Source organism: Convolutriloba macropyga, chromosome 1, assembly GCF_964194025.1.
Source record: "Convolutriloba macropyga chromosome 1, txConMacr16.3, whole genome shotgun sequence".
Taxonomy (NCBI): Eukaryota; Metazoa; Xenacoelomorpha; order Acoela; family Convolutidae; genus Convolutriloba; species Convolutriloba macropyga.
The window spans coordinates 11,588,584-11,612,096 of NC_134468.1; the positions used below are offsets into that span (position 1 = coordinate 11,588,584).

Genomic DNA, 23,513 nt, shown 5'->3' on the forward strand with positions numbered 1-23,513 from the left:
CAATTACTCTGCTCATTGGGCTTTACAAGTTTTAGTAGAACGTGTTATACTGCTTAGCTGAGTATTTAGTCAACTGAGTCACAATTGACCACTGCGTGTTCGAACTGGGCAATTGTGGTGCGATTGCCTAACTTTCGAGATTGAGTTAGAATTTCACTTTCGAAATTTGTTATCCGCGACGTGAAAGACTACTTCGCTGGATAGGCTTAGATTTGAAAAACAGTTAGCTAATTTAATATACAAGTGCTTTGTTTGAGCGCAAACGAGTGGATAAATATGAATTTTGAACAGAATTAGGATTAAAACAACCTATATGAGATCATAACTTATTCATACAGAAGAAAGGAAATTAGATTTGATTTTTTTTATACACGTGAAAACACTGTTCTTTGTCTGGAGCCTGGACAAATGATGATTGCAACTCAAATGATTAATGAATTAATGATTAAATGGATTTAATGAAATGAACTAAATGAACTGCCTTTGAATATGGGAAATCTAAAGCATGAACTAAATACGGTAATGGACCTTTTAATGAAAAACATCCATTCCGTATGCCATTTCCCCCTGTTGAGGAAATTGTAGAGATTAATTTAAAAAATACAGAAACTTAGTACTTTTTCACCGGTTAAATTATAATAAAAATTAATATATTCAATGATTATATGAAATTTATTGAGTTTTAAGATAGTTTTATTTTGAATTGTCAGATTGTTGCTCAGCATCAAGAACAATCATCTATCTCTCTCAGTTGGAAGATTTGTGTCAATTGTCCAACGCTCGTTAAGCATTCTTGGAGAGACTGCGCCAATAAATGTGTATCATGTATTTCTTGGATTGCAGTCTGCGTTTGCTGGCTAAAATCTTTCTTCTTTCTTGAGCTGCCTTTGGCTTCGTCTATCTGAGGATGTTTCCGAAACAGACGTATCGCTTACATGAATAGAGTTTTTTTTCTTTTTTTAAATATTGGAGTGTTTTAAGGCCCAGAGGGCTGGGCAGGACTGAAATGCAATATTGGAGTCAAGTCTGGCCAATTTAGAAAAACCTCATCGTATTCGGGATTTCTTTTGTGGAGTCGCAATTTTAATGCTCTCGCCACATTGCTTGTCGTTGAGATGCACGAACGTCCAGATGACACTACGCTGACATCATCTGGTTGTTTTCTTGATCGCTTGATCTTTTTGCTACTATGGTCTTTTTTAAAAGATTTTTTTATGATTCTGGATCTTTTGTTCGGGAGTTTTCTCGCCAATCTTCGGTGGTCTCCAATCAGCATAGTGGGCTAATTCTGTTTCTCGCTCGTTTTTAGTTCCCAATTTAGCAATATTCGAGTTACATACTTGTCCTTCGGGCTTGCCCGGCTCCTTTATTATGCTGCTTTTTGGGCTGACTTTTCCAACTGTTCTCCCCGGGGCCAAAACTTCATGGAGCCCGTCTAAGTTTTTTTGGTCGATTTGCGGCATAAACTTTTCGTGCAATCTTTACTTGAATACTCGTTTCGCTTCCTCATATTGGTCGAGAAAAACCTTCAGACCACACTAGTCTCTTCTCTTCGTCCTTATTTTTTTGTTTTCTTCTTGAGCACGGGCGTTTGTGGCTCAAATGACTCGTTTTAATGCTACTTCCAAGCACATTCCAGTATCAGCCCACTGTTCATCTGTGAGGTATGATCGGCCTAGCATCGTATCGCTATCTAAATAACATTTAATTCTTTTCTTAAAAACTTACTTTTTACTATTTGATGTAGTTGTAACATTAGATGTTGGAGTATTGCATTTTCTGCCAAAATGTGCTTCAACTGTTATTATATTTGTTGTTTTTTTGGTTAGTTATATCATGTTTTTGAATGATTGCATGTATTAAAATTTGAAATCCAATTTTTTTATTCAAATCATTTTCATACATGATAATTGTCGTTCAATAGTTTGAATGAGACTTTCAACAAGACATGTTGCTCTATTATCAAGTGCAGGGGCATATAATGGTTCCATTTTGTTTTCTGAACAAAATTTGTCACTTTTTGCCTGTTAAACATCTAGCTTGCTCTAACCGAATTTTCGACGTACGCCGTGATTATACATTTATGTCTGTAGAAACTTGATTACATTTGGACTGGAAGCATTACTTACAATTTCTATTGTGGGGTATTTTGAGTATTGATCAATGCTTGTTAAGATATACTGCTCTATTCCTTTTTCATTAATATTAGTCCGCCAAAATCCATTTGGAGTTCGTCATTCGATTGAATACATTAAGGATTCAGGTAATGGTGACTATTTGCTATGCAGAATCACTGGTTTAAAGATCTTACCACTTTCTGTGCAAGCTTTACACTCACTAAATTTAGCTAGTATGTTGCGGTGAATATATGGCCACCATTTATTCTGGGCCAGAGTAAGCATGGCGAAGGTCCCTGGGTGGGTGGAGGGAATGTTTTCTAACATGGCTTCCCTGATAGCTTTCTAAATGGCTAAGCGCTTGGTAGTTCATAAACACCCGTGTTTAACACTCATATCGCGCCATTATGAGTATATGTAGGGAATGATATACTCGAGCCTCTTTTCGTCATTTCTAATCACGCAGTCCCTTACCTCTTTTAGGATGGCATCCCTTTCAGTTCGGATGCCCAACAACTTCTTGCTGAAGATGCAATTGACTGCTTCCGAGAGCTTTAGATTGTCCGCCGCGTCTCTTGCGCTCGTTGAATGTGTTGTCTTCGTATTAGAAGAATTTGTCCCTAGCGTTGTATTACTGGGTGAATTGTCCGAGAAGGTTACTCGGGCTTTAGTTCGTTTAGATATGTAGACTTTCCTCGTGGAATTTTGAAGGTGGAGTTTATAGAGTGATTATCATAAAACTTCATTGTGGAAGAATTTTGGTCAAAAGCAATTTAATTTTGGGTTTTCGGTATTTAAAGAAGGTAATTTTGAGTTTCGCACCTAATTTAGAGAATTTGTGATGATTAGTTGATTTGGTGATTCAAATATGATGATTCAAATATTGGGCTAATTGTACAGATTGTTCACATTCTTTACTGTCTGACCGTTGCAATATATTAGCAGCAAATTTGTGAATGGAATTCGAATTGTGTATTTGTGCATTTTTTACTGCAAAATGTAATTTAGAATTTGTGGAGGATATTTGCAACGCGATTGGCGTTTTTTTGTGGGGATTGATAGATATACATTATAGTGAAAATTGCGATGCAATTGGCAAGAAGGTATTACAATTGGGTAAATGCGTTGCAATTGGCCTATTCTGAATTTTACTTTTCGCGTTTGATCATGGGAGTTTTTGTTGCAAATGGCTTAATCGGTTTTGAGATGGGTGAATCTGACTTAAGGATGCTATTTAATTTATGTAATGTGTGTCGTTTATGTTCAATAATGTAATTAAAGGAATCCCGGATTTTGAGTTTTGTGCCACCACAAAATGTTCATCGTAGATTTCATATTTCTTTGCTTTTGCAAAAAGATGAAGGGAGATGTAATCCACAAGTCCATTTTTGCTCCTGACATGTGTTCTATGGCAAATAAATAAGGGAGTAGGCGATCAATCCATCTAGAAAGTCGGCTATTGTACAAATTAATAGAACGATGTTCCTGAAGTATTGACAATAATGCTTTGTGACATGTAATGACTGTGAAATTTCACTATAGAGGTAGTAATTGAAATATTCAATTGAGCAGACGCCTCCCAATAATTCTAATTCAATTACGCTGCATTTTTCTTCTGTGGAATTGAGAAAACGCTATGCAAAAGCTATAGGTTCCCACCCATTAGGAGACTTTTGCTCAAGTGCTGCACCAAGTCCAGAACTTGAGGCGTCGCACTTTACTCTGACGTCCAATTTTGGATTTTAATGACAGTTTCCAATGCTTTTGGCTATTTTATCTTTCAAAATGTTAAAAAGTTCGATGTGTATTTCAGTCCAAAGTATTTTGGAAGAATTGTTTAAAAGTGGTCTAACGGGATGACAGAGTTGAGCCAAGTTTGGTATAAATTTGATCCAAGGAATGATCTTAAACGTTCGAGTGTGTTTGGTGGTGTTATAGCAAAAACAGCTGCAGTCTTATTTTCTAGAGGTGATGTACCAGTTTTAATGAAGTTGTAGCCTAGCCAATCGATTTCTGTCTTACCAAAATGACATTTTTGGAGAATGATGCGCAATTAACCTTATCTAATTTTTAGAGACAATTGATGACATAATTGATATGGTCAGATTTTCATCCAGTACTAACTTTTATGATATCGTCCAGTAAACAATATGTGTTTTGGGGGCCAACAACTGTGTAGTCCGTTGCTTCTGAAACTAAGCTGGCACGTCTATGAGACCAAACAATCCACTTCTAAATCTGCAAGCACCAGTGTAATTAGGGTCTTAGTGTAATTGTAGTTAGCTATATGCATATTGAAAGTCTATGGTTGAAAAATATGCTTGTTTGAAGTTTTGTGTGTTTGTTAGATGTTGTGAGATTGAATCTATTAACATTTCTATGTTGGGAATTTGATATTTAGTTTTATGAATTTATTTAATGAGGACTTTAGAATCTAATGTTAATTTTATTGATTGGTCTTTCTTTACTGTAATTACTATGGGCAAGCTTAAATTTTTGTCAAAACAACTAGATAATTTTTATGTCCTTTTTTTAATCGGTCTATTTTAACACAAATTCTAAGTCGTAAAATAATTGGGACGCGACGTAGTTTTTGACGTTTCGCTGTAAAATTTTGATGAATCTTTGATTCAACAACATGTGTATTTGAGCAGCCAATTCTGGAAACAAGGTCAGCAAAATGCGATGCGATAGCTTGTTTCACCCTGCATGTAGAATTATCAAAATTGTTGACACATTTACCCATTTTTGCTTATTGTTGTATCACTGCCTAACCAAAACTGCTGAACAGGTCCTTTCCGATTCTGAATTTGTGGCCATCCTCTACAACTGTAAGGCAAGCGTCCTCACACGTCCAATCTTTATAGACAACCGTCGTTGCAACGTTGCCGAGAATTTTTATCTGTTTATTTGAAAATGTTTTGAGGTTTTTCTCATATTTAGAAGTGATTCATCGTGCAGATTGGGTACTCTGCAGGACTTTGTTGGCCAATGTTTTTTTTTCTTATGCTGCACACACAATCAGAGTCGATCACCGGGTTTGCCATAATTTTTCTATTTTGGATTTTGGCATTGAGTGATTCAACTTGATTTGGTGCATCGCTAGAGATTGCGGCTACATAGTCATCAGAATCACTATCGTAGTTTTAGTCATATACTTCACTAAATAGTTGTTGGTAACTTGTTATGTAGTTGACAGATTCCTCGTCATCACTCTTGATATTTGTGTGTCGATCTGGTTGATGTTCGTTTGTTGAGTTTGTGACCCTTTTGGTTTCTTGATTTCTTTGTTTTTTTTGCATTTTTAGCTAAATGACCCAGAATTCCAAAATTGTTGCACTTCTTGCCTTTCTCAGGGCATACTTGACTGTGATTATGGATACAACGTGGACTAAAATTTTCGCAAATGCTAAAGTATTGGTAGTTTTGGTGTACAGTTGGGTAGCGAGTGAAGTCTTTCTGTTGTTTTTGGTAATTCGTGGTGCGACTGAGGCCTTGAAATTCATTGACTATGTTCACTGATTGGGCAATTGTGTTAAGGGTTTGATTAATTTTTTGCTATTTTTGAGCTCTTATCTCCATATTAATAGCTATTTAGAGTGCATTTGTTGGTGTTGCAGTTTCTTTGAGAAGCTCTTTTTGGGATTAGAAGTCCAAAATATTGAGGATGAAGGTATCCCGAATTAGTGTTGTTTCCTCATCTCTCAGACTACAATTTTCTACCTGTTCAATGAGTCTCTCATTGAAAATCTCCACGTGTTCTCCTTTTTGTTGTTTTGAGGAGAAGAAAACAAAACGGTCGTAAACCATGTTCTGCTTTTTTTGAGGGATTACTCCATCATACGCCAAAAATCTTTCATCGATTCCTTTTCGATTGTGTAATGCTGGTATCTACTCATGAGAATCCTGCGACCCTCTGTCCCAATACAGTGGTAGCGAAGTGAGGTTTTTTTTGGTCACAATGCTCCCAAGGTTTATCGCCGCACAAAATGCCAATTTTGTCAATCTTCTTACATCTGTTTTGCCACGTCACCTTTAGTTATTGGTTGCGAACTTGTCTGTTGCATTCAGTTGCCTGAATGTGATTTTCAATTGGTTCGTCATACACAGGTTCGGGCGGACATGTGACGGCCGACCGTGGCTGGTCCATTGAGAAGAATCTCCAGTTGGATTCCTTCTTTTGCCAACAATGCCAATTTCCATTGTTGCGTCCTTTTCTCCAACAAAAGTGGAGATGTGATGGTTGCTTTCTCCCAGAAAGCGTCGTTATGCACGTAAGTTTTTCGGGAAACAGCAGCTAACTGCGCCATATTATATTGCTTAGCTGAGCAATTAGACAATTGAGTCACATTTTGAATTGGGCAAGTGCAGTGCGATTGCCTAACTTTCGAGATTTAGTATCACTTTTGAAATTTTTTATTCGCAACGCGAATGACTACTTTGATGGTTGCTTGGATTTGAAAACCAGTTGATTAAGTTAAATTACAACTGATTTGTTTGAGCGCAATTGAGAGAATAAAAATGAAATTGAAACAAAATTAGAATTAAAGGAAGCTACAAGGAATCATAAGTTATTCATACGTAAGAAAAGAACTTATATTTGTTTATACACGTGAATAGACATTTTCCTGTCTGGAACCTGAACAATGGATTATTGCAACTCAAATGATAAATGAAATTGATTTAATAAAATGAACTAAATAATCTTCCTTGAAAATGGGAAAACTAAAACATAAACTAAATACGGTAAAGGATATTTTAATGACACATATCCATTCCGTGTGACAGAACGGTTCTTTGTTAAGAATGGTAGGTTTTATTGAGTAGTTTAATTGCACTACGAGATTGTGCACATTGTCTTTTTAAACCGTTGGACAATTTGCAGGTACAATGTTCTTAGAGACATCTTCGTCAAATGTTTAAGGTCCCTCGAAGTGCGCCTTTCTCTACTCTCTAAAATTCTTTGCCAGCGAAGTGTTTTTACATTTGCTAAGATGTGTTTCATCCTCAATTTTTTTCGAATTGCGAGGCCTCCAGTTGAAAAGACGAACACAAATTAAAAAAAGTTAGAAACCATGACTTTTTTATTCAAAATGATTAACGTAAAAAAACAGTCGAGACTACATAGATCATCATTGTTTCTGGACGTCGCTCTTTTCTGATTATTGTTGTTCTGTGTAGTTCTGAAAGAGCGATGAAAAACGGTAGGCTACTAAAAATCGATCACAAACAATCGTTCCCTAAGTTTCCCGCTGACAAACGATTGAAAACTGTCAAAAAGGTTTAGTTCCTACAATTACCGGTCAAAAACGTTCAAAACCGATCAAAAAAGGTCGTTTCTCACAAAAGTTCGGCCGTTTATGATCGATAAGGTCAACGGGGATGAGATAAAAAATATATATTCCAAATCTTAAGATATGCGTTGCTTGACCTTCCATAGGGTGACAGAAATTTAATTTATGCTTTCTTTCATCGAGCCCCTCTGATGAAACAACAAAAAGTTCACGGTAACTATCATGAACTATCGTGAATGTTGATTGTTTCAAAAAGTTAATCTTCTGAAACGTGATTTGACTTGAATATAAAATCGAATAAGGTAATTTGATTTTCTCGCCCTTAGCTTTGATGTATTTTCACAAATAAGTATGTTTTAAAATTCAAATTCAGTAAATTTTTGATACAATAAACTCAAATATGCCATTCATATATGCCATTCAAATATTAGATAATTAATTAATAAATACTTCTGTTTGTTTTTTTCTCTTACATTGAACGTGTGTTGAACTCTCTATACATTGAGAGAAACTAATTACAAATCGATTGTTCAGACGAGTTATTTAGAATTGTGCATTAAGTATTTTCAGAGCTCAGAAAGATGTTGGAAGTGGCTGTATATTGAGATTAAAGTTTGAATAAAGTCAATTGAGTTTGAAGAGGTCAACTTTTATCTTTCGTTTTTGAATACCTGTATAATTTTTACAAATAATAGTTTTTGAATGAACTCTTTCAACTTATACGAGCCGAAAATCGAAAAGCGAGCAGTGTCTTCATTTGCTCCCAAGATTTCTATCAATGTTTGGTACAATTTGAAAATGGCTTTTGTACTTTTTTAAACTGTTGTAGTTATCATCGTTGCCCTTGGTATAAAATATTTGTCTTTCATATTCACTTCGGGAAAAATAATTTCAATTCCTTATACTGTTGAATTAAAAGTTATACATGATTTGGTCAAATAATTTGTATTCAACAGTTCACTCTATCTTCATAAAAAGTTCTGATTGCCTGACAACTAGTTTTTAGTTATATGATATTGAAACTTATTTACATTCAATAACTATTAATCGCCCTAGCAAAAAAAAACAGCTACCGTTATTTAGAAAGGTGACAACTTTTTTGGATCAGAACCGGAAGAAATTGGGAACAAATAATCACTGATACGAATTTTTAGTTGACTATATATGGTCCTTTTATGCAGTGATTATGGATTGGTATCTTCTTATTGTTTATGCATGTCTCGTGTTGACCTTAACAGGTGCTTGTTCTGTTTGTTTACAGAGACGTCTTTCGAGTATGAACGATTCCCCTTCACCCAAAAAACAAAATGGCGGCAAATTACAGGGCGTTGATAATCCTCCAGTGTGAAAACAACACAGGACGTGAACAAAAAGCAGTGTGAACAAATGTGTGCAAAAACAAGTGTTAACAGAAAGCATCTGAAAGAAGGTCAACAAAACGTGTGAAAAAAGAAATGCGAACAAAGAAGTGTGAACAATGTCCGAAAAAAGGAACTGTTAATAAAAATCAGTGTGAATAAACCTGTATGAAATATATATAGTTAGTTCCTTAAAGTTGCAACACAAGCGCACATTTCGAACAGGAAAGGTCAATTATAAAATAAGCTAAGATCAGCACTTCGTTGTTCATTTGCATGCCTCCCGTTTTTTAAACGTACACTTGGGTTCCAGCTTTACGGGACTCGCTATATAGAGTGTTCCCCTTAAAGTTGAAGTAAGCGAACCTTTCGATAATAAGTGGACCGAGCTCACAGGTCAAATGGCAAATTAGAAACTTTTTGAAAAAAAACGATGAAATGAAGCTACAGGAAAAAGGCGTTGTTATTCAACTTACCTCGGCTGCTCCTCTGTATGCTTTAGCGTATTTCGAACGCTCGACTATTTCAAATATATAGGACACACAATAACAGTGTGAACAAAATTATTTGGACCTTTTTTTGTCCAGAATATTTCACAAAAACTTGATGTAGATTTAAGACTTTCAAAATGTGCAATATTTGCCGTGAAATCTTACGCATTAAATTGAAAATTGATGTCATCATTTTGGATCAAAACAAATGCTTAAAAAATGTTTTGTGCTTGTATTTGAAACAAGAACTTAATCTATTTGATTAATTCACTTAATATCTCAAGAGCCGAGTATAAACAGAGCCAAAAAACTTTACCTGATTATTGAAAAAAAACCGAAAACAGAACTTAATGCCTGTCAGCCGATAATTACCACAAAAAGTGATAACTTATCTATAAAACCACTGAAGCGTGTCTCGGTAATATATGCTCACTTTTCTAATCAGTTTTATAGGGAGTTTTAAATGAATTTAAATATAAATTAAAATGGGCAATTATAATCTAATTTGGTTAATAATTTTGTCTCTTTTAGCAGGGTTATTTAACTTCAACTCTCTCACCATTTTTTAATTATTAAATTCATTTGTCTTAGTTACAATTTGTTGTGTTCTTATCTGAATTGATTTCTCTAGAATTTTTTCAATTTTGAACACTTCTCAAAACCCCTTGAGCAAAAAGTAAGATCTCTGTAGAGCACGATTCCAAGCTGGCCAGTTAGTGTCTTAAGCAAACCCGGGTCGAATTTCCTCCATAATATCCTCCCATTTTGTTTCAAGAGTGGGGGGGGGCGGTAATTTGTCTATGGCGGGTAATTTAATGTGAGAGGAAGGAGAGGGGCAATTTGGTCTGGGGATAAAACGATTCAAGGGCGTCTGCAATGGGAGGACCTTTGGGGAATTACCTCCTTGCCAAAATCTGATGTAAGAGTGGACTGCAATGAGCTGCAATGGGAAGACTTTTAAAGAACTACCCCTGGCAGAAATTGGGGTGCAATAGTGGGCTGCAATGCCGTGCAATGGAAGGACTTTACAGTAGTTATCCCCCAGGCCAAAATTACGATGTAATAGGGGGTAAAATTATGTAAAGGTGAGGAGGTAATTTGTTCAGAGGGGGTGAAATAATCTGAAAGGGCTGCGAAGGAGGTTAAAATTGTGTAAGAGTGAGGGGGTAATTTGTTCAGAAGAGGTCAAATAGTTTAAGAACTGGCCTGCCAAGGGGGTTAAAATGGTTTAAAATTGAGGGGGTAATTTGTTCACAAAGCGTAAAAAGATGTAAGAATTGGGTTGCCAAGGGGGGTAAATTGGTTTAGGAATGAGGTGGTAATTTGTTGAGACGATGTAAAATGATGCAAGAATTGGGCTGCCAAGGGTGCTATTATGGTGTAAGAGTGAGGGGGTTATTAGTTCAAAGGGTTTAGAATGATGAAGGATTGGGCTGTCAAGGCAGATGAATTGAGGTAAGAGTGAGGGAGTAATTTGTTGACAGGGGTAAAAGGAAATAAATGTGAGGGGATAAATTGTTCAGAGAGGGATAATTCCAATAAATATTATTCACATTGATGGAGCGCCAAGGGTCGACAAGCATTGACAGTTTGGAGACAAAGGAGATCCGGCTGAGGGTACAGAGATCGTAGATTAAAGAATGTCGGTCCTTGAGTATGGTGGATTAAAACAATGTAAAATTAGCGTTTCCAAGGGTGGTACAATGATGTAAGAGTAGGGGGTAATTTTTGTGAGGTGGTAAAATAGTTTATAAGTGGGCTGCGAATGGGTGTAAGAGGATTTAAGAACGGGTCTGCCAAAAGAGTATAATGATTTATGAGTGGCGCTGCAATTTGAGCGTTTTTAGGAAAATGTAGCTAAAAACTCTTGCATCTTTCTGGGTGCGGCTACCAGAGGGTGCGGCGTAAAATAATGTAAGGGTGAGGAGGTAAAAACATTTTAACCCCCCACCCTTACATCCTTTTGGTCCGTCAGGGGAGGGGGGCTAAATGATAAAAATTAGGGGTTATTTTTCCATAACCCCTCACTCTTCCATCATCCCCCTGACAGACAAAAAGATGTAAGAGTGGAGGGATAGTTTATCGGATCTCTTCTTTTTTGACCCCCAGCTTAGAGAGCCTAAATTTTGTGTAACCCCCAGGCGCACATGCTCTTTTCTTACATAGTAACGTGCTATATAACAACATGTCATTTCTAACGGAGTGTCAGAGAAAACACTGGGGGGGGCAAAATTGATCCAGTTTATCTTTTACGGCCTCACTTTTACATCATTTAATCCCCCCTTGGCGGCCCAAAAAGATGTAGAAGTTTTGAGCTATATTTTCTTTAAAAAATCCTCCCATTGGAGCCACACTCTTACTTCTTTTTGGCCTGAGAGATTTTTGGAAAAGTTTGAGCCTGAAGGTTGCAGGACTTTTGATAATCATTTAAAATATTTACCTTGCATCCCGATTCAATGGTGGTTATCCCTTAATGCCAGATATTGTTTTAATCAAAGATAGGTAACATATACATGCCAATTAACGGGTATGCCATCAACTTCAAGCATTTTTGAAGTAACTAAAACCCAAATTTCAAATTACAGGTCAACATTGCCACATTTTACAATATCAGATTTTCGCTTGTGTACTCTGTCAGACTTTCAAACTTACATATGCGTTTTTCAAGCAAGGTTACTTGACTTTTGATAAAGTCTTTCAAAGCCACTGCGTTTTTTTTCCAGATTTTCTCAGTGTCACGTGACCAATACATAATAATTGCATGGCAATTTGTTTGCAAGTGCAGATATCAGTGCGTTAAATTGGCAACATATTGGACAGGCATAATAGCCTCTTAAAGGTCTTAAACAAAAATTAATTTTTTTTTCAAGTAAAATATAACTAATACTCGAATGGAACTTCAATCCATTAGCAAATTTTTTCAAAAAACTGTATGAATTAAAAGACGACTTTTCTACATTGCGAACTAGGCTATAGAAAACTTTTTTTCATAAGTCCTAATCGGTACTCAATTGTTCTGATGCAAGAAGACTCAATAAAGTTTGTTGGCACATAATCTTTGGACCCCGAGCGTCCACAGATTTGACAAAAAGGTTTTCCAAATGTGTAAGAGAAAAAAAAGTTCTACAAAAATTCACATTTGGTCCAAACATAATAGTTGTATCAAAAAACTGCTTTAAACTCAAACCACCAAGAGGAATAAATAATGCCCCATTAGATACCAGAATAAATGTTTCATTATCGAGACTACGATATAAGACAAACAAGAAAAATCATAAAAACAACTCTAATTATTAGTTCCGAGCAAAAATCAACATTTTTTGAACAAACGGTACATAAAGTAGTCAAAATAGCAACATATATTAAAGAAATTATATTTTAATGTTCTAGAAGCAATACGGAACTTGTCCTTAATTAGAGTAGATAACAAGAGAACATAAAAAATGGCGATGATATGAAATACATTTAAATATTTTGAAAACACTAAAACTCACTATTATCTATCCGTCGAAATCGTGAAATAAGTTCCTCTGAACTTCCATGTGGAGCCATATAGAACTGTTTTTATTCGGAATTTTTCATACAATTGCAGCTAATATAACAACAATTCGAGCTAAAAATCAAAAGAACTATTGAATTTTGCAAGAAAAAGTTGTTGAAGCCTTTAAAACCATACTCTATTCGCTAAAAAATTATCTTTTTCCGCTTGGCGCTATTGCCAACGCCATTATTGTTATATATGACCTTTATTGTGATAATGTGACAAGAGAAAAAGAGCCCCAAGAATGTGCAATTGTCCAAAAATCAAAGAGAAAAATTATGAAAACCCGAGGTATCAAAATGAAAAATAAATACTTAACAATACAACTGCAATCAAGACTAAATATTAGTTCTGTAGGATAAAGATCCGACATCTTCATGCCGTAAATCAGCAACAAGTTGACACAACTTAGATAAAAAATATCCAAAATCTAATGGTTTTAAAGAATTATCTTCAAAATCGTTGCAACCAGAAATTTTCATCAAAAAAGTAACAAATTTCTTGGTTCGAAACTCCGTAAAAATCCAGCTGGACAAATCATCAGTGAGACTAAGTCTTAAGACTACTTAAACCATCAAGGAACTAAGCAGAACGCAAAATTTCACAACCATTTTCAAGCTGAGGTTTACAAACTGTGGAATTTTGGATAATTATCAAGTTAAGTCGACAAAACACCAGCAAAATCCAAATTCCAGAACACTTTTATTGGAAGTGGAAGTAAAAAGGCCATCTTTGGAGTTTCAGAAGAATTTGTTGGCTAGTTTTAATGATAATAGCCGGAATGTCAGATTGAGTAGTTCAAAAACACTCCTCTGTCCTTGATAATCGTCAATAAATTGCTATTGCTATTGAATTTGACATATAATTAAACGAACCAACTGATATCAGTCAAACGTACAACAATTCAACGTCTCGATAACTTCGTTGAAAAAGGAAATAAAACTTTAAAAAATTATAAAAATTCTACGCTCGACTGGTTTTATATTTATACCAATCACAAGCCTCTTCGATTATTAAATCGATCTGTCAGAAATATCTGAAAAATATAACCAGGATATGCATTTAAATGCTCCCGAAGTGTTCCGGAACTAAAAGAAAGCGTTTTTTGATTACTCTCATTTGTTTCTCCTTCTCGCTTGCTTGTTCCTGTTTAAGTGCTAGAAATCGGAGTTGAAGAAAGCCCTTGCCGGCAACAAAGTTTTCCTCCTATACTCCGACGTTTTTCCCAAATTGCTCATTTCCAAAAAAGAGCGAAAGCAATTTTTATAAAGTTTTCATAAAATAGTAAAAAAAATGGCAGATGCAAAAACTTCAATGCCAATTTAGATAGCCCGACCTATTTTTCTCCAAATATCTTTAAAAATGGCTACAACACTTTTTATACAAACAATTTGAATTCCAATGGTCGTAAAATTATATCAAAAGATTTTCAACCCTAATGGTTTCTCCATACTCCTCCTTAGGAAAACAGAGTTAACTGACATATTTTCTAAGTTTAGCATCCTGGAGATAGTTTGCAATAGTTTTTTCAAAGAGGAGAATAAACACAGGAGAATAATTGCCAAGTTCCATGCCAATGATAATGCATAATAATTTTTGTTGTATGGAAGGTTGTTACCAATGGGAGAAAAACCTACGTGTGCAGATTTTGCGAAAGAACTCTTTTATCAATCGACCATATTGTTTATTGTAGTCACTTTTTAAACTTGACACCTTTACAAAAGTTCTATAAACTCTTAAACAATTAAATTTATTGTTTATTTCTGAATCTGTAAATAATTTGGACAACTTGTCAGTGTGATCTGATGCTTAATTCTATCTTCTTCTTCTTTCAAAGAGGAACCCGCGATTCGCAAGAAATTCGATTTGATTTTTGCCCCAATACTCAAAAAATTCCATTTACACCTTCTCAAATTCTTCTTTTTTTGAAAAACTTTAAATAGAGATATCCTAAACTGCGAGACAAACAGATGAAAAAAGATCAGCATTCACAATGTGGCTGTGAGTTATTTAGATAGATCAGCATTAATTGCTTCAATTTTTGAAACTAACTTTAATTGCTTGTTCACTTCAAAGGGTGAAAAGTTTCAAATCACATATTTTACCGCTCTTCAACAATCCAGGAGCCTCTTTTGTATTAATCCAGATTTATTTTCGTTTTCTGATTAAATCAGATTCTTCATTTTAGACAACTGCACTTTACTACAGAAATGTGTTTTGGCAGACAAATTTCAATAATGAATAGTCAGACAGATCTCCCTTGATAGACTTCTCTCTGATTGCGAAAAAAAAATAAATCACATTTTGCTACAAGGAATTTTCTTCATTATCAACCATTTTAATTTATTAAAAATTTGTTTCGTTTTAACGCTGACTATTATCCAATTTGTTCTGAGTTTTTTTCAGCAGGCAAAAAATATATGACTCAGCTTCCGCTTGCTAGCTCTTGTAAATGAAATCAATGAAAGAAAATGAACTTGATTTTCCTTTCTGTATAGAACGTGCTATTAATCGCCAGCGTTTAATCGAAGCAAAAAACGGACCCTAAAGTTTCATCCTAAAACAGCAGACTTTTTTGCTCAGGAAATTTATAACCAGGTTGCTCACAGAAAAATAGACATTGACATTTTTCTGAGAATCAAAACGTGCTTCAAAAAACTAGCACAGCACAGCATAAAGCAGCATCAAAATTCCAACCTGTATATAAATTCCAACCTGTATATAAAGTGCACTTGTCAATTTTTCATCTCTGATTTATCAACTTTAAATAAAATAAAAACTTATGATATTTTTCAACAATTCTTATTAGTGGAGAAGATATTCACCGCTTTGGAACAGTTAAAAAATTTATTATGGCGCCGCAAAACCCCATAACAAATTCTCAAATATTTCTACAAAAATTGTTTACATACGCCAACCTGTCAGAGCAATTCTGCACTCATAAACATCAAATTTTCAAAATTTACGCTAGCACCTCCTGAAACCTTTACATCCTTCACCGAAAAACTTCCAAAATTTAGCGCTATCATTTCGGTCGGATTTTGTTCTGAATTTTCTCTAGTGTTCAAATTGTTTGTTTTGAAGTTGACATATCAGGAAATTTTTTTTGTTTTTTGTCTCGCTTAATCGTTTCTCGTTCTTTTTTTAAACTTCAGCAAGAGTTTCTGTGTTCATTTTCACTGCATAGAGCTTACGTTTGAACAACTTTGTTACAAAATTTCAGCGCAAAATTTCCTACAGTCTTTACGCTTACCTTTATTCAAAATCCAGCTCATTTCTTAAAAAATTAGAAATTTAACTTCTACGAAAAAAATTTTAGAGAAAATCTTCTGTGACATAAATTTAAGTAGTTCTGAACACGATAAAATTTAGAAATCAATCTGGTCTTGTTGTATGGCATCTTAGTGAACTTGACAAGACTTGGAACGGAGTTCTTCTAAGATTTATGTTGCGCCGCAACACGGCGTTACTAATTTTTGGGTACTTTTATACTGACAATATCGTTAAGAGGGTCTTGAAAAGATTCTCAGTAAGCAAATAAAAGAACACATACATACTTGGGATATTGTTGTGTCTGGTTGAAGCAAATTTTTACCACGACCAATCAAAAAGTTGCGAAAAATCCAAATGCAAAAACTCTCGACCAGTTGTTTTTTTTGCAAGTATCAACTAATTTTCTAATTATGCTCAAACTGAGCGACCTAATATTTCGTTTTTATTCAGAAAATTTGCATTCCATTGGTCTGAAACTTTCATCAAAATTATAACTTAGCGCAAACAAATAGAGGTTTGCATAATTTGTTCTTGGACCAAACATTAGAACGTTTTTTTTGTTTTTGAAAGAGAAATCAGCTGGCCTCAGTTGTAAAACATTCCAATTATTACAATGTTTTAAAAAAAATTTGAAAAAAAACCTAATAGCCCAATGAAAGTTAAATATTTGCTGTATGTAGTTGAAAACATTAAATGTACAGTTTTCCAAAGCAAAAAAAAGACATTTCAAAACTAAATTGAAAAAAAAACATGAATTAATAGTAATTTCGATAAGTGTCTCTGTGAAGACTGCAATATTGCAGGAAACGTTGGCAATAACTTTGAAAGTTTAAAAATTTTTCACATTTTTAGTAATCTTTTTTCATATAAATTTTTAAAATAAAAATCTAAAACCGTCAGAACAATTTTGCTCATGCACTATTTAAACTTTCAAAGTTATTGCCAACCTTTCCTGAAATACTGCAGTCTTCGCAGAGACACTTATCGAAATTACTATAAATTCAAGTTTTTCTTTCAATTTAGTTTTGAAATTTCTCTTTTTTGCTTTGGAAAACTGTACATATAATGTTTTCAACTACATACAGCAAATATTTAACTTTCATTGGGCTATAGAGTTTTTTTCAAAATCTTTTTAAAACATTGTAATAATTGGAATGTTTTACAACTGAGGCCAGCTGATTTCTCTTTCAAAAACAAAAAAAAACGTTCTAATGTTTGGTCCAAGAACAAATTATGCAAACCTCTATTTGTTTGCGCTAAGTTCTAATTTTGATGAAAGTTTCAGACCAATGGAATGCAAATTTTCTGAATAAAAACGAAATATTAGGTCGCTCAGTTTGAGCATAATTAGAAAATTAGTTGATACTTGCAAAAAAAACAACTGGTCGAGAGTTTTTGCATTTGGATTTTTCGCAACTTCTTTGATAGGTCGTGGTAAGAATTTGCTTCAACCAGACACAACAATATCCCTTTTATGTATATGTCCTTACATTTGCTTACTATTTAAACTTTCAAAGGCTTTCTCTTTATTGTATTTGTTTTGTGAGCCGAACTTTACTAAGACACCCCAAGTTTTTTAAAGAAGACCTCAAAATGCGACATGTCTGGTTAAAATTTATCAAATTTGTGTTACCCGGATTGCATTATTTAATAATAACAAATTAACTTAATATGAGTCCTAGTGAGTGCACAAAATTCTGATCAGAGCTCCGATGTGGTTGCCAAAAAACGTCCTCCCGGGAGCTCAATTTTTTGGTATTGAATTTAGGTGAGTTCGTGAGTTCATTGTTGCCCGGAGCTCTGCGATCAAAAGAAATTGAAGTCTGTGAAATTATTTGAGCTTTTGGAAAGTATAATTGTTTGGAAGCATATTCGCATAAGATTCATTGACATTGATTAAATGAAATGCTAGTTGACAGAATCGGAAATCAGTTTGTGACATTTGATGAATCACCAGAGAATTTGGGCTCAAGTTTTGTGGGCAATTTGTGCTAAAATGGGCAATGAATAAAATTCACAGTTTATCGTTCGAAACCATATCTTGAGTTTCTCATTGCCATGTTGCTCTGAATGAGGTGTATAAAGTACATCTCAATTCTATTTGCACAAGAGCTGTTATTTCGCAAACATCTTAAGTACAGTCAAATATGCTATGTTTCGGCAAATAGATAGAGCAAGGTTATAACTAACTCAGTGACTAGTTATAACTAAGTGACTTGTTAATTCTGTTAACTAAGTAAAACCACTCGAATGGAGTTTAACATCGGGACCATTTTCTCCATTTTCGCCGCAATAAAGTAAATTTATTTAAACTAAATTTATTGTCTTAATGGATTAAGGGATCTACAAGTTTCAGCATGAACGTATTCTTTAACTGATGTTCGCTAAAACGCGTTTTAATTGCGGCGAAACTTAACTCACATTAATAGAGTTATTATTTCTGACGACATTCTATAATAATTCTTGCTGTCTCATGTTTGTCTGACACGGCGCAAGTCGAACTTAGTATTATACTTTCGAGCATTAACTTGAATAAATATTCTTTAGACTTGAGTTGTTCCAATTTTCAAAAGAGTTTTATACGTAACTCATCATAATTTGGCGTATATATACTTCTGTATACGAAAGTCCCTGAGATAGTTGGTATAAACTTTGCTAACTTTTATCAAATTAAAAACTTAATTGAACTTTTGTAATGGGTGAAAAAAGTGAAAAGTCAGCTCATTTTAAAGGGCAGGAGTTAACAGTTGCGGAACCTAGCGAGGGTACCCTTGCACATTTTATTATCCAGGGTAGTGTCCAGTCGGCGCCAGACGACAAAATTGCCTATGTAAGTACATATACTTACATCATTAATTAAAGTTTTATTTTATTTCCTAGTGTGAAAATCCTTTTCGGTCGAAGCATCCCCTCTTCCTCCTCCTGGTCAATCACATGACAGATAGACATAGACATATGAATAGTTAACAAACTCTCGCGCTTGCTTGTTCTTTTCACTGCCTCTACCAATACAAAAACTGCGCTAAAAAACTGCGCATCATTAGTCATTACTAAACATTTTCAGTTTTGTTCTCTGAACTTTAAATCATTTGTCATTGCCATGTCCAATTTTTTAACCAGTGTCTTTCCTATCTTTACAATCTAACCTTTCCAATCTGTATCTTAATTCTAACTCGAATGCTAATTTTTAAGCACCTATTCTTCGTACATTTTGACGCTCCTTAAACATGCAACCTCTAGTACATGCGTTTTCAGCCACCATGTAGAAGCTAATTATCTGCACAAGTCATAGCACTCCTTAAACATGCAAAATAGCAAAGCCAAAAAAATGGTTGACCAAAAAATTGCTGCTACACAGGGTAATAGACGGAAATGATACGCATTGGTGGCATAAGTGGAAAGACCTAAGGCAGTTTAACGAGCGGCATTGGTCAAACCCCGAGTTTGTCCCAGGTCTAGACCTCGACTAAAAAAAGGCTTTAAAATCCAGTAATGTTGAGCAATAATGACTATAATTTCACGGTCCGGCAACTAGTGAAAGTCCAGCTAATGTTTTCTTCTTGTGTCTAGCTAGAGTCTTTTAATAACCAATTAGAGTCGAGCAAGGGCTTTTCATGGGTCCAACATTAGTCTTTCCATAACAACAAAATCGAGTTAAGGTCTTTTCTTGGGTCCACCATTAGTGTTTTCATAAGTCTGCTCTTTTACCAATTCGGAATTATAATTTGTTTTGCTTCTGTACATCAGACTCAGCAGGGGAGCAAGACTGAACAACAGAAAATATGAACGAAGGGGTTTCAAATAAAACTTTATAGCTAACAAGCAGACTTATGAAAAAATGATGGACCTATGAAAAAACTGGCATCGTTAGAGAACTCGTCCAGCGCAGAATATTGAATTAAAAAGATTTTTCCATTTTCCTTTTAAAGAGAAAGTTATCGAGGTTTAAATTGTTTTCGAAAAGTAGAGTAAGTTCAGTTGTTTTTATTGACATTCTCAGTTGTTTTTGAACAAATTTTTGTCAATTTTGTCAACTCATAAAAAAAAGCATAATGGCAGCTAATGTATTTTATTACATTATTTGGTTGAATGAAACCAGGTAGCCTTAGTGTGACTGTCCTGTTCCCATTAGCCATTACAAAAAAGAGTGTTATTAAGTTTGCTTTCCCTTCACAATTTTTCAACTATCTATTTTCAAAAAAACTATCTTTCTAAGGAATTGTGGTCCATTAACATCGTTAAAACTGAAGTAGCCTACAAGCTGACTATATTATAAGCAAAAATTAACAAAGGAGTTTTACGTTAAACATTAGAGGCAAAAAAGCAGACTTATGAAAAGACTAATGATGAACCCATGAAAAGACTGGTATCTTTAGAAAGATCGTCCAGCGTAGATTATGGAACACAAAATTTTTTGATTATCGTTTCTTAGAGCGAGTTATCGAGGTTTAAAATTTTGAGAAAAGTAAGGTGAATTCCGTTGATTTTATTCATTTTTTCAGCAATTTTTGACAAAATTTTCGTCAATTTTGTCAACTCTTAACACAAAGCGTTATGACAGCTGGATTATTTCACCACATTACTAGGTTGAATGAAACCAGTTAGCTTTAGTGAGACTGTCCTATTCACATTAGCCATGACAAAAATGTGGTGTTGTTTAGTTTGTGTTCCCTTCCTAAACATCGAACTATCTTTCTTGTCAAACAACTATTTTTCGAAGGCTTTGTGGTCCTTGAACATCGTTATAAAGGAAATAGCATACGTGCTGACTACATTATAATTAAAAATGAACGCAAGAGTTTCTTGTAAAACTTTAGAGGCAAAAAAGCACATTTATGAGAAGACTAATGATGGCGCATGGAAAGACTCTGAACGACTTTAATTGATTGTGAAGAGACTAATGTTGGACCAATGAAAAGACCTGAGTTCGCTTTTGTTGGTTATAAAAAGACGAATGGTGGACCAGTGAACAGAGCCTGACCGACTCGCATAACGATTGATTGGACTTCAGCTGGACCACGAAAAAACATTTTGGAGTTTAACTTTTTTGCAAACATTGAGTCGAGCTGAAGTCCAGCCCTAATTGTGCATCTAGCTAATGTTTTTTGTAAAATCTTTGGTCGAGCTAAAGTCGGTCTTTTCTGAAAAATGTGAGTCGAGCCAAAATCAAGCTTGACTTAAAGTCCAGCTAACGGCTTTTGAGAGCTAAAAAGTGTCAAGTATGGTACATCTTGTCCATCTTTCCAAAAGTCTATACCTAGAACTGGGGTACGAATATGAATTCAAAAGTTCATTTAGATCGTCTGTTCATGTAAATGATTTTTGCGGTGCTTGCGCAGCTTGTTACTTTTTAATCCAACCTCATTTTCTGTGGTAATTCAATACTTTTTCATTGAGAGCGATATGAATACTGATAGAACAAGGTTATAACCAACTCAGTGACTAGTTATAACTTAGTGACTTGTTAATTGTGTAAATTGAGTAAAACCACTCGACTGGAATTACGTTCCCATCTCAAATTTTCAACTATGTGTTTTTCAAACAACTATCTTTTGATGGAATTGTGGTTCTTGAACATTGTTACAATTGATGTAGCATACATTGACTACATTATAAGCAAGAATTAACGAAGGAATTTCATGTAAAACTTCAGAGGCAAAAAGGCAGACTTCTGAAAAGACTAATGATGGATTCATTAAAAGACTGGTATCATTAGAAAACTCGTCCAGATTAGAACGTGGAACAAAAATTTTTATTTGATTTTCGTTTTTCACAGGGAATTATTGAGGTTTGAACTTTTGAGAAAAGTAGAGTGATTTCCGTTGTTTTATAAAAATTTTCAGTAATTTTTGACCAAATTTCCGTCAATTTTTCAAACACTTGTTAATACTTTTGGAAACAATGTTATTGGATTTACGTTTAAGGATAGGGAAGGATCGCCAATTTGTTTTATCCGAGTTTTTTGTGAATATTTCTGCTAAAGTTTTTGAATTTGTGACTTTTTTTAAAAGAAAAAAGGCTTCAATTAAGTTTTTGTTTCCTACTTCGTTTAAATCTGTAGGAACTAGAGAACTTTTCTTTTAGGTCTTTTCTTGGGTCCACCATTAGTGTTTTCATAAGTCTGCTCTTTTACCAATTCGGAATTATAATTTGTTTTGCTTCTGTACATCAGACTCAGCAGGGGAGCAAGACTGAACAACCGAAAATAAGAACGAAGGGGTTTCAAATAAAACTTTATAGCTAACAAGCAGACTTATGAAAAAATGATGGACCTATGAAAAAACTGACATCGTTAGAGAACTCGTCCAGCGCAGAATATGGAATTAAAAAGATTTTTCCATTTTCCTTTTAAAGAGAAAGTTATCGAGGTTTAAATTGTTTTCGAAAAGTAGAGTAAGTTCAGTTGTTTTTATTGACATTCTCAGTTGTTTTTGAACAAATTTTTGTCAATTTTGTCAACTCATAAAATAAAGCATAATGGCAGCTAATGTATTTTATTACATTATTTGGTTGAATGAAACCAGGTAGCCTTAGTGTGACTGTCCTGTTCCCATTAGCCATTACAAAAAAGTGTGTTATTAAGTTTGCTTTCCCTTCACAATTTTTCAACTATCTATTTTCAAAAAAACTATCTTTCTAAGGAATTGTGGTCCATTAACATCGTTAAAACTGAAGTAGCCTACAAGCTGACTATATTATAAGCAAAAATTAACAAAGGAGTTTTACGTTAAACATTAGAGGCAAAAAAGCAGACTTATGAAAAGACTAATGATGAACCCATGAAAAGACTGGTATCTTTAGAAAGATCGTCCAGCGTAGATTATGGAACACAAAATTTTTTGATTATCGTTTCTTAGAGCGAGTTATCGAGGTTTAAAATTTTGAGAAAAGTAAGGTGAATTCCGTTGATTTTATTCATTTTTTCAGCAATTTTTGACAAAATTTTCGTCAATTTTGTCAACTCTTAACACAAAGCGTTATGACAGCTGGATTATTTCACCACATTACTAGGTTGAATGAAACCAGTTAGCTTTAGTGAGACTGTCCTATTCACATTAGCCATGACAAAAATGTGGTGTTGTTTAGTTTGTGTTCCCTTCCTAAACATCGAACTATCTTTCTTGTCAAACAACTATTTTTCGAAGGCTTTGTGGTCCTTGAACATCGTTATAAAGGAAATAGCATACGTGCTGACTACATTATAATTAAAAATGAACGCAAGAGTTTCTTGTAAAACTTTAGAGGCAAAAAAGCACATTTATGAGAAGACTAATGATGGCGCATGGAAAGACTCTGAACGACTTTAATTGATTGTGAAGAGACTAATGTTGGACCAATGAAAAGACCTGAGTTCGCTTTTGTTGGTTATAAAAAGACGAATGGTGGACCAGTGAACAGAGCCTGACCGACTCGCATAACGATTGATTGGACTTCAGCTG

At 34.6% G+C, this 23,513-nt stretch overlaps 1 protein-coding gene across 1 annotated transcript in view; it reads left to right on the plus strand.

Moving 5' to 3' along the window:
• Nucleotides 1-18,560: 18,560 nt before the first annotated feature.
• The window catches only part of LOC142334965 (uncharacterized), a 70,576-nt gene continuing 65,623 nt past the window's right edge, over nt 18,561-23,513 (plus strand). Inside the window, exon 1 of the mRNA XM_075383296.1 lies at nt 18,561-18,904. Within this exon, the coding sequence (XP_075239411.1) occupies nt 18,770-18,904 (135 nt within the window). The 5' untranslated portion in view covers nt 18,561-18,769. The remainder of the gene's footprint in view (nt 18,905-23,513) is intronic.